Genomic DNA, 12,725 nt, shown 5'->3' on the forward strand with positions numbered 1-12,725 from the left:
GGGCATGTATTACAAATCTAAGGGATGAAGTTGAGAAAAGAGTTAGGTGCGTGCTTGGCATGTTTAAGGAACAGCACATAGGTCAGTGTGCCTAGAAGGTATAAGTAACAGGACTCTATTTAAAGATGTTGGAGAGCCAGAAACGTTTTTGGGATTTTTTCCCCTGACCGTGATAAAAATACATTAAGATTTACAAACAAGAAAGAAAATCTGGCCTACAATTTAAAAGGATTTCTCTGTTCTTGTATTTTCTGCCTTATTTTTTCACTTGGATAGAGGAACTAAATTTATTTAGTGAAAATGGTATTTATTAAGAAGATTATCTTTAATTGACAATATTAATTGGGTATACTTCTGGGATCTAATGTAATGTTTGAGTCTATGTATACGTTACGGGAAGATGCAACTAAGCTACTTAACATATCATTCAACCAATTTATAATTTTGTCCTGTGTGGTAAACATGTTAAAATTGATTTTAACAGTATGGAAATATATAATGTATTAACTATAGTCACTGAAACTGTGTACCTTCCAATCAACATTTTTTTTTTTTTATTTCTCATGCCTTTTTTCCTCACAACATCTGGTAACTACCTTTCTGTTCTGTTTCTATGAGATTGACTTTTTGAGGGGTGGTAGATATAAGGCTATCATGAAGCTTTCCTTCAGCTAAACCTCAAGTTGAATGCTGTTACAGCTCAACCCAGGAAAGACCATATATGACAACCTCACAGCTACATTATTCTCAGTGGTGAGCAGTTGAAAGTGTTTCCCCTAAGATTGGAACAATACAAGGAGGCCCACTCTCACCATTTCTATTTAATATACCACTAGAAATCCTTGCCCAGAAGAGTTAGGCAAGAAAAAGAAATAAAAGGCATTTGCATAGGAAAGGAAAAAGTGAAATTGTCTCTATTGATGATAACATGAGTTTCTATGTAGAAAACCCCAAAAAATACCGTGAGAAATCTGATAGATGAGAGCTGATAAACAAATTCAGTAAAATTGCAGGTCACCAACTCAACATACATGCAGCAATTATGATCCTATAAACTAACAGCAAGGTATCTAAAAAAGAAATTAAGAAAACAACTGAATTTATAATAGCACAAAAAGAGTAAAATCAGTCAAGGAGGGTAAAGGTCTCGAAATTCAAAACTACAAAAAACTGTTGGAAAAAAAAATTAAAGAAGACACAAATAGGTATAAAAATATCCCATGTTCATGGATTAAATGAATTAATATTATTAAGAGGTCAGTGATACCCAAAGCAAAAAAAAATTATAGATTTAATGTAATTCCTATCAAAATTCCAGTGTCATTTTTAACAGAAATTACAAAAACAATCTTTAGTTTTGTAGAAGATATTTTAAAAATCCTTTAAAAATGTAATGGCCTTGGTATTTGTGAACAAAGGTGTGACCCTTATAACATTTTACATAAAGATTCCAAAAACTCTTATAAATGATTTTAAGTATGAATTTATATTAAGGAAATTAAATCCTTTGACTACAGTTGACAAAGCAAAATATATCTTATTAAGATTTTTAAAGATTATGAGAGATGCTGTCAATTATATGATTTGTCACATTTAAAAACTTGGCTATAAATATAGTATATTTCCTCTCATGAAGAGACTGAGTCCATTTGCACACTCCTTCCATCAGAGTAGGTCTGTAATGTACTTTGATATAGAACAAAGGAGATAAAATCTAGATCTTGAGAGGACTTGCATCATCCATCTTGATCCTTTTGGAGTGCTACTCTGATAACAGCAAGGAAGCCAGTCAAACCACCACGAGAATACAAGGCACTCATGAGGAAGGACTGAGGCACTCTCACCAATGCTGAATACTGACCATCCAGCACAAGAGTGAAGCCACTGCAGGGCTTGCTCTCCAGCCAGAGCTCGAGCTGAACACAGTCACATATATGAGTCTAAGAAAACCACAGAAGTTTCTCAGACAACTGTAGAAATCTGTAAAATGATAAACTGATAGTGTTTAAAGCTGCTATGTTTTAGGGAATTTATTAAGCAGTAATAAGAAATCAATACATATCCATGAAATATTTTTTGGAGTCTAGTCTATATTATTTGAGAAGAGTTTAACCAGTTCTTTTGTTGTTGTTGTTCATTTTTGGCTATTGTGTATTTTGTGCTAAATACTGTTATACTGTCAGAAATTAAAATATAGATAAAAATTATTGTTACCAGGGTAGATGATAGTTGAGTAGGGGTGATAAATATTAAATGTTAAATGTACATATTGTTGTAAAAGTTCACCTAACCAATACATGAACTTATACATACATGAAATTCAGAGGGAACTCTGTACCTTGGGGTTCAAGACAGACTTCATGAAGAAAGTCCCACTGAGGTAGTTCTTAAAAAAACTGGATATATGTCAAGTATTGGAAAGAGAGATTTCAGGAATAGATTGAAAAAAGGTAGACATATAGGGGACAAGGTTTATATGTTATGCTAGATAAATAGTCAAACCATAAGTGAAGGAGAGCTAACGTACTCAAAAATACAAAAATAAATTAGATCCTTTTGCTGGAATCTATAGTTCAATATTTAGCATGTATCTGTTGTTGAATAACAAGATGTCCCAAAATGTAGTGCCTTAAAGCAGTAGAATTTGTTATTTCTTCCAATTTTGTGGTTAGTAATTAAGCTTTCTGCTAATTTCAATTGCAATTACTCTTTTGATTTTAGTCATCTGATAGCCTGACAAATGAAGGATTCTAGATGACCCCACTGTCATGTCTAGCAGTTGGTGCTGGCTGAACACATGGCCTCAAGTAGACAATACATTAATCCATGGCTTCCATTGACCATACCAGAGTCCTCAATATGGTGGTCTCAGGGATTCAAGAATAAGAGAAAGAATTGGCAAGGACTCTTAAGGCCTAGTATTTGCAATCACACAATGCTATTTCTACCGTATTTATTGTATTATGGGGACACCACTCAGAAAACACACTAAGCTTGAGTTTGAAATGAATCAAAGAATTTCATTTTATCTATCTTTTCCTGGCCAGGGACACTACTGCCAGAGCCCAAGTGGCTTTCTGATAGAAGTGTGCTGGGCAGTCTGTGGTTCCAATATTTAAGGAAGAAAACCACATCCTTTGGAATCTGAGAATTGCCAGCAAGCAGGATACAAAGACTGAGAAAAGTAATTAGTAGAGCAGAATCATTAGTCACATCCTGGGTTTGAGCACAGTTGTGGTTGTACATCCTGGGTTCGAGTACATTTGTAGGTGTATGAAGCACAGAAAAACAATTTTTTAAAAAAATACTTCTTAAAAACTGCTTATATAGCAGTTTCACATGGGAATCATAAAATTGGAGTTACTATGGCTATATCTATTTAGGCTTGTCTATAACTACACTTCATACTTAACTCTTGTTTTATTGGCCTATACTTACTTGTGACTTAACCTATGCTTGTCTGTACCTGTCTATAACTACAGTTAACCTATGAGCACACACTTATCACCTTATATTGTCTATGTCTTACTGCTAGCGACATTAAATCCTATAACTTAAAATTGTATTATTATTTTATTGCTACTTCTTCTGCTTTACTGGTTACTTCTTCTACCTTATAACTAGGGCAAACTAAGGTAACTTAACATCACTAATTTTATAACACTTATCTTAGAATCCTGTAATCTGTATTATTTCATTTATGTATTTTATTTATATATTTCCTAATCTTATAACCTATAACCTATTACTGGTATTGATTAACTCAGCAATTGATCAAAGCATTAAGCCAGGTTAGATTCAAGGAGGTGGAAATACAGACTTCACATCTTGACAGGAGAAACAATATCATTATTGCCAAGGGGAGATGAACCTAGGGAGACCTGATTATTTTGACAGCTATTATAATAATCTATTATAACACAAATTAGAGATTCTCACTTTAATCAGTGAGAATCCATTAGCCTTTTTGAACCTGTTATTGATCTGTCTTCAAGCTGTGTTTAAATAATTTGAATATGGCCATTAACAGTAAGTTACGTTAATGAATGGATAGATTAAGACCAAGAAGCAAAGTAGAACACTTTTTGGTAACTTAAGTCTAGATAACCAGTCAAGGAAAATGTAACAAACTCAGATAACATTTGACTCCTTAGAAATTTGTAACTTGGTTTAATTATCTTCCTTTCTTTATTCTATTTTCTAATAAAGCTTAAAAGTTATGTATAACCTGTTCACATTCTCAGATATATCTTATTATATATAACATTTCAAAAGGCCTAACTTCACAAAAATATCTGTTGTTATACATTTCTTCTCTTTAGTTATACTAGACTTCCATCTGAATAGCTTCACAATTAAGTTGTTAATATTGCCCAGGAGTAGCGGAGCGAATAAACTTGATATGAATCAATTTTCTGTTTTGAGTGTTCTTGTGTATCACAAAAAATTCCAAAGCAGAGAACAAGGGCAATTTTCCTGAACTATTTTGGACAACTGGAGTTAAACAAAACAAACCAAAAACCAAAAACACAAAACAAAACAAATCAAAAGAACCCCAAACAAGAACAGTTTCTCTTTCAGAATTAAAATAAGTGCCTTCCTTCCCCTCTTCTGTTTCTTGAATGATCTACATATGTACTTATTCTTTTGCCTAACAATTCGCCACCTGAGACTTTGATGTTACAAGGGCGGGAGGGATAGATATATTTAGAGATTTTAGACAACTGAATATTTATGATATATAATAGACAAACAGGGAGAATATCTAAAAAAGACTGGAAAATGAATTTTGGGATTTAAACATTGAATCGCCATCATAATTGAGCTGTCTGCTTGTTGTACACAGAAGCTCTAGTGGGTGTCCAAAACCACACACTGATTTTTTTGACAGCTTTATAAAAGCACAATTTATACACTATGAAATTCATTCGTTTTAAGTGTAAATTCAATCCTAATTTAACATATTTACAGGGTTTTGTAGCCATCACCACAATCCAGTTTTAGAACATTTCCATCTCCATATTCCCACCATCAGTTCCAGGCAACCACTAATCTGCTTTCTGTCTCTTTTCTGGATATTTCATATAAACATAAACATGTGTGTTCTTTTGCATTTGACTTCTTTTACTCAGCAAGTTTCTGCAGTTTATCCATGTTGTAACATGTATCAGTACTTTATTTATCCTCTCCCACCCTTCTTTCTTTTTTTTTCTCTCCTGAATTGTATTCTATTTTTGTGCTAGTTCATTTTACTGTTATAACAAAATATTTGATACTGGGTAATTTATAAAAGCATAAATCTATTTCTGACAGCTCCAGGTTCTAGGATGTCCAAGATCAAGGTGCTGCATAATTGCTGTCTGGTGTGGACCTTCTGTCTACTTCCACCATGGTCCCTTTTTGCTATGTCCTCACATGGTGGAAAACAGAAGGGCAAAAATGGTCCTAGCTCATTCTCCCTAGCTCTTTTATAGAGTCACTAGTACTACTCATGAAGCCTCTGCCCATTACTTAAATCACTTTCCAAGTCCCATTTTTTAATAGTATTGCATTGAGAATTTAGGTCTCAACATAAATTTTGGAAGAAACACAAATGTTCAAACCATAGAATTCCACCTTGGATTCCCCCACATTCATATCTGACTCTCCTGTAAAGTTCATTCATTTCTTCCCAATAGCTCCAAAAGTCTTATCTTGTATAGTCATCAAGTCCTTGAGGAAAACAGCACTAAATCCTGAGGTTTGAGGGCAATTTTCTTTGATTACATGTTATAAGTTTTGGACATTCTAGAAAGGGCTTGGCCACTAAGACACTGAGAGATTCCCACTTCCTTGGCTTTTTTTGATACATCCCACAAAGTGGACTTCACAGTTTGAAATCTGGTAGTTCCAGCTCTCTCAGGCACACTGGTGGCTCTACATATAAGGTGTCCCAAGAGAAACTCCACCAGTGGGTCTCAGGAGTTTCCCTAGTGGCACCACTATGGCACATCTCCTGAGCCATAAGGCCGTCCAGAACATCCTTTGAAGTCAAGGTAGAAGCAGCCCTTCTTTCCTAGCTCATGTAGTCTGCATACCCGCGGAGTCAGCACTGTATGCCTGCTCTGAGGTTGACCACTTGTATCCTCTGGAGCAGCAGCCTGAGCCATGTCTGTGCCTGCTGAGGCTACACTTGGGCCCCTGTGAGCCACACCTGTGGCTCAGGAGCACTGTGCTAGAATGTAGGGATCACAATTGAGGTTTCCTTGGGCACAAAGTGCCACAGGCATCTCGGGCTCCTTCCTTGAAACCTCTTTGCTCCAGAGTGGGCTCCATAATACCTTCAGAATTACTTTTTCATTGTCTGGGTGACTGGCATCTGGCTTCCTTCTGTCCCTACCATTCTCCCACCCTTGGAGTTTTCTCCTGAACACCATTTTTATTCTTTGCAATCTGGTCAGGATGAGAATTTTCCATATCTTTATGTTCTGCTTCCCTTTTGATTATAAATTCCATCTTTACTCCATTTCACTCTTCTCTCATTTTAGCAGTCAGGAGATACCATGCAGCACCCTTAGCATTTACTTAGAGATTTCTTCTGCCAAATATTCTAGTTTATCACTTTTAAGTTCTTCCTTCCTTCTGCAAAGTACTAGGACATAAACATATTTCAGCCAAGTTATACCACTTTGTATGAGGATGGTCGTTCCTCTGCTTTCCAATAAAATATTCCACATTTCTAATAACTCATTAGAATGGCCTTTATTATCCATATTTTTGGTCTGCTGCTATAAGAATACCTGATACTGTATAATTTATAAACAAACAAAGAAACAAACAAACAAAAAGCACCTTATTTTTGACAGTTTTAGGGGCTGTGAAGTCCAAGATCAAGACCCCCTAGGTTTAGTATCTAGTGAGGACCTTCTCTCTACTTTCAAAATAGTGTTTTTTTTTTTTTTTCTTTATTCTCACATGAGAAAAGGCAGATAGGCTAATAGGGCCTAGCTAGTTCTCTCCAGCCTTATCCAGGCTCTATCCTCATGATTAATTTCCTCCTAAACAGCCCACCTGTTAATAAATATTGCCTCATTAATAAATATTGCCTCATTGAGGATTTATGTTTCACTGTGACTTTTGGAGAGAATGTCATCTTTCAAATCATAGCAATTATGCACTAATTTTCATATTGCAGTTGCTGTATTTCTCTCCAACATGCACAATATGTTTATCATTCTTAGTCATAATGGTTTTTGAAACTAGTAGTAGCAATATTTCTAATGCCATTTTAACAATTCCAATTTGGGGGTACATTGTAACAGTTTCTTACTTTCACACCATTAATGGCTTTGCTTAGATGATTGTCCCATTTATGGATTTCTTTTGAGAGTCACTTGGTGTGTTAGTTCACTTTGTGCTGCTATAATAGAACACTCCCATGGATTAAAGCCCACTTTCTTGGAGCTCTCAAGAATGGGTTTAAGGTTGCATGCAGTGGTGCAGGCCTGTAATCCCAGTGGCTCAGGAGGCTGAGGCAGGAGAACCACAAGTTTAAAGTAAGCCTAAGCAATTCAGCTCAATGAGTCTCTGTCTCTAAATAAAATACAAAAAGGGCTGGAGATATGGCTCAGTGAATAAATGTCCCTGAGTTCAATCCCCAGTAGAGAGAGAGAGAGAGAGAGAGAGAGAGAGAGAAGAATGGATTTAATATCTTTGCAAAAGGGATTTCCCTGTCCCTGTCCCTTCTGCCACATGAGGACATAGTAGGACAAGTACCAGGCCTTATCCTGTTTGACCTCAGACTTGTTTCTTTTTTTTTTTTTTTCCTGGCTCTATCCATTTTAACAAAGATCAAATCCTTATTTGCTGTATTTCCAAGGTCTCTTTGTCACATGTCTGTTGTCTGTGATCAGCCATTAGAGGGTTTGGAGGGAGATTGGCTGGTTGAATAGAAAGGTCAATTTCTTCCCTTCCCCATCTTTATATTGTATCTATTCATCAAAGGCGGCTTCTTGTATGTTTCTTCCACTCAAGACTCCTGCTGTGGTTCCATCTTGTTCCAGGTGATCTTGGGGTTTGGACTCTGCACTTTGTCTTTGGGATTGTAATGGCTTCTTGCTGTTGCTAGTCTCTGGATTGCTATACAACCATCTGTTTGGTCTCTCAGCTCTTCTATTACCTCATCTAATGCATTCTCTGAATTCAATTATTATTGAATTACTATTCTGTTTAATATAAACAGAATTTCCAGTAGAACTTTCTGCAGCGAAGGAAATATCCAGACAGTAGCTACTAGCTACAATGGCTATTAAATACTTGAAATGTGGATAATGCAATGGAAGATGTAAATTTTCAATGTTTCCCAATTTAAAATCAATCTAATTAATGGATTTAAGTAGTCACATCTGGCTTGTGGCTATTATATTGGACCACAGAACCCTATATTAAAGATATAATTCCTTTCTCCTAGTTGCAGAGATTAAATTGGCCTCTTAAATATATATATTTTTTTAATTTAAAAGTGAACATTTTTTCTTTGAATTTTATCCCATTGCTTTTAGGCTTCAAGCTCTTCCCATTTACAGCCTTGGCAAATGACTTCTATTTTTTAATTTTTCCTTTACATTTACATTTTGTCATCTCAAGTCTATTTTGGTGACAAGTCTGTCTGTTTTAACTCATCTAAAATGTTTTATGACTGCTTTTTAAAAATTTCCTTTTATTTTATACTAGGTCCTTAGTTTTGAAAGAGATAGGATTTAATGTGGTCCAACCTTTCCTGAGTTATTAGTACCATATTTAGTGTAGTCACACCCTTCTTCCATAGTCCTCCCTTGTCCCAGCCTTTTCTTTTGTGGCTGTATCTAACTTTTAGAAAATTCTACCTTATATTAATACTGGATTTATTTTTCTGTAACCTCTATCAGTTGGTTTTATTTAACTTTTAAGAGCAATTACATGATTGCTCTCAGTGATGGTCCTAGTGAAGACCTTTTCTCTACTTGCAAAATGGTGTTTTGTTGCATTATTCTCACGTTATAAAAGGCATGATTCTTTTTCATGATAGTACTTTTGAAGTTTGCTACCATCTTCACTGGAGTTCTTTTTTCCATGTTAAATGTTCAAAGTTTTTCATTATACCTTAGTTAGTACACCCCTAGGTTCCATACCTTCTCTGCATGGCCTTAGGTTGACTGGACCAAAAGTCTTTGTAGGGCTCTCATTTAACCTACTTCTATATAATATAATTATATTTCAGGACATGGTAGGATATCCAGTAGGAATAGCTAAATTCTTAGTTTTCCTCTTGGTTGATTAAAAAGCCTGTTTTCCCTACACATTCTCTCTGTCCTTTCATGAAGCATAATTCATTTGACAGGTTTTTACCAAACATGTAGTGCTGTTGTCACTAGAGATAGAATTGGTTGTTTGGACTCAAATACAGGATGTTATATTTTACTCCTACAGAATTGTATCTTGTTGCAGCCTTTATAAAATAATAAAAAAAGCCTACTCCCACAGGCATTAATCCATACCGAGAGTGGACATGTCCCACTTCTTAATGCATAATTACAATGATAAATAAATTTGATCATGTGTTTTGTCAGGGACAACAAACTATAGCATTGGATAATTGTTAACTCAAGACTTTGTATATATACAGTAAAATGACTTTTGATATTTTTACAGAAATTAGATTTAACAAATTCTTGTCCTTTGTTTCTTTAACATGCCTTCAGTATCTTTGTGTGTTATCCAAAGAAATTAACTCCATTCATTGAATCATTATTCAAATATACTTTATGATATTTTGGCTAACATTTTTGGCTGTTACTCAAAATAAGACTATATCTGGTTAGTATATAAAATACTTCAATATTATATTTCTCTGGGGAAAATATTATGAAATGTAAGAGATCAGCTGTTGAATGGTTTTATTAAATGTGCTTTGACTTTCAAAATAATAATTGTGAGAAATAATATGTTCAATTTGCAGAGTTTTAATTTTAATGCATTTTTGCTTCTTTAGCATTTGTGGAATCCAACATTTGGAACGAATAGGAAAGAAGCTGAATCTCTTTGATTCCCTTTATTTCTGCATTGTGACATTTTCTACTGTGGGCTTCGGGGACGTCACTCCTGAAACGTGGTCTTCCAAGCTTTTTGTTGTTGCTATGATCTGTGTTGCTCTTGTGGTTTTACCCATACAGGTAAATATAATCTTGCTAAATTTTATAGAAGTGTTCAAAGTCTTGTAAAATTGAATATTCCATATTTTAATAAAAATACTGGGTGCCTTATTCATCTAGCAGTAATATACCGCCACATTCTCTTATTATATCTAATCAATTATGTAAATTATTTCAGAAATTCCATTTTTTTTGCTTTATTAGAAACAGTGAGGTGTTTTCTTCCTTCAGACACAATTGATAGCTCACATCTTGTTTTAATTTTTTGAGTTGCTTTTCTTTATATAGACAGTGTTAAATCACATTAATTATGGGACACTATGATTCTATTATTGGATGATAGACTAAAGAAACAAATTTGTGAAGGGTCAATTTCTCTCAACTCTTGAAAATAAACCTAAAAGCAGTAAACTTCAATGGATTAGAAGTTGATTATTTATGTTCAACTAAACCGAAATTTGAACATGGTATTACAACTAGTATACAGCATTTTGGGACCTGAATAGTAGGTTGCAAAAGGATAGGGATATAAAATTTGACTTAAGATAAATAGAAGTAATTGCCAACTCTTTCTTGTAATGACCCCTGGGTGCTCCTAAGTGAGCATGTCAGAACAGAGATATGATGAAGTGTAAATTAAACTTGCATGTTCATTACACAATTTTGGCAATGAGTGTATCTAAATACATCCTTTGCAGCCACAAAAATTACCTTCTATGTCTTGTTTCCTTATACTCTTCCCTTGCTCGCTCCACTTCCTCCAGATACTGATGAGGGTGTGGTGTGGCTTTTGTGTCTTGATAAGGGAATTTCCCATTGCATGACATGTGGGTAAAACTTGACAGGAGAATGTGGAGGGATGCTGACAATTTCGCTCAGCATATGGCATAACTTATCACATTATTCTGTATATAAATAGAGGCATAAGCCTTTTAGTGGCCTGATGTGATATAGTAACACAATTGTGGTAATTTATTTCCTTAGATACCTGAAACTCATGGCAGACACTTATAATCTCTGAAGAAATCATATGACAAATCTGTTGTTGAAGAGAATACTTAGAATCTCAATGACTTCACCTAAGAAATTGACTGTACCTAATAAATGATGCATATACTAGATTGATTTTCTTTTGTATTTTCATGTATGATGTTATTCATTCACATTTCGAAAATATATTACAGTTCGAACAGCTGGCCTATTTGTGGATGGAGAGACAAAAGTCAGGTGGCAATTATAGTCGACATAGAGCTCAGACTGAAAAGCATGTTGTTCTGTGCGTCAGCTCACTGAAGATTGATTTACTTATGGATTTTTTAAATGAATTCTATGCTCATCCAAGACTACAGGTACATTTAATGCATGATACTGGATCATACCTATTAATATATTATCAAATTCAGTTAACTCACAGTGCAGCCTGCATTTGGAGGTTTTTAATTTATACAACCAAAGGTATAGAGAGCAAATGAAGAACTACAAATATAGCCAAGAACATAGAAAAAATGCTAGAGGAATAAACAGCATTTTCAGATTCTTTCTGTGTCTACACTAAAAGACAGATGGAATTATGTTAATTCAGAAAGCAAGATTTTCTTTGAATTAAATGGTTGCTTTTTCTCCCTTGGATAAAACATAAATGACATTTTTATGAAACAGTGAATTTTAAACATAAAGTATAATAAAACAATGAAGGAACCATTTCAATATCATCTGTTCACTTGAATGCTACAGAATTTCATGAAGTTTTGCTGCTAGAAATGTGGAAGTCTGGAAGTTCCTCTTTATTCATTTATTTATTTTTGTTGGTTTGTCTCCTGGAGTATAACTAGGTACTATTTATAGTAGCAGTAAATGACCCAAAATTGTACAGTAACTAGATGAATCGAGAACACGAATTCAGAAGAGTTTCTTAATTTGCCTAAGCAGATGAAATCCTTGGATATTTCTACTTTTCAGGATACATGGTCAATGTAGATTTGTTGGTCCTTCCTTAATATATCATTGTCATGGGGTTAAATAGTTCCGGTAATGGAGACATTGCTGAGTATGTTTGTTCATTCTTCCTTTATTAAAAGGAAAAGCATAGATTTGTGAATATTTTTTAGAGCTTTTAAATACTATATTTTTACATTTAAAAAACTTATTTTAGAGAGAGAGGAAGATGGCGGCGAGGGGAGTGCATTGCCCCCATGTGCTGCTTCACTGTGTGGGAGTATGACAAGTCAGGACGGCTAAAGGCTATCTTGTTAGGAATTTCCAGCAATAGTGGGGTGCTCCGGAACCTGGAGGAAGGATTTCCATCGCACGAGGATCGGCTACGGGGACTCAAACGCGAGAGGTTTGTCACACGGAGGGTAACACTGCTTATTCAGCAAATCGCCCCGCGGCTAGAGTCTGCAGCGCGCGCTGGGAAACGAGGAGATAGCGACGCAGGGATACAGCGCTGCAGTTTCTGCCAGCCGTGCAAGCACCGTACTCAGGGCTGAATTCTGGGTTTGAGATGGGGGAAGGAAGCGGTCCATCTCGGTTCTCCACACCGGTCAGACCACAGAG

At 35.2% G+C, this 12,725-nt stretch overlaps 1 protein-coding gene across 8 annotated transcripts in view; it reads left to right on the forward strand.

Moving 5' to 3' along the window:
• Kcnt2 (potassium sodium-activated channel subfamily T member 2) overlaps positions 1-12,725 on the forward strand; it is a 361,454-nt gene that overhangs the window by 158,796 nt on the left and 189,933 nt on the right. For all 8 annotated transcript variants that reach the window (XM_048809800.1, XM_048809801.1, XM_048809804.1 and 5 more), the window contains 2 exons: positions 10,010-10,190; positions 11,354-11,518. In XM_048809800.1, coding sequence (XP_048665757.1) covers positions 10,010-10,190; positions 11,354-11,518 — 346 coding nt within the window. The remainder of the gene's footprint in view (positions 1-10,009; positions 10,191-11,353; positions 11,519-12,725) is intronic.

Source organism: Marmota marmota, unplaced genomic scaffold (assembly GCF_001458135.2).
Source record: "Marmota marmota marmota unplaced genomic scaffold, marMar, whole genome shotgun sequence".
NCBI classification, from domain to species: Eukaryota; Metazoa; Chordata; class Mammalia; order Rodentia; family Sciuridae; genus Marmota; species Marmota marmota.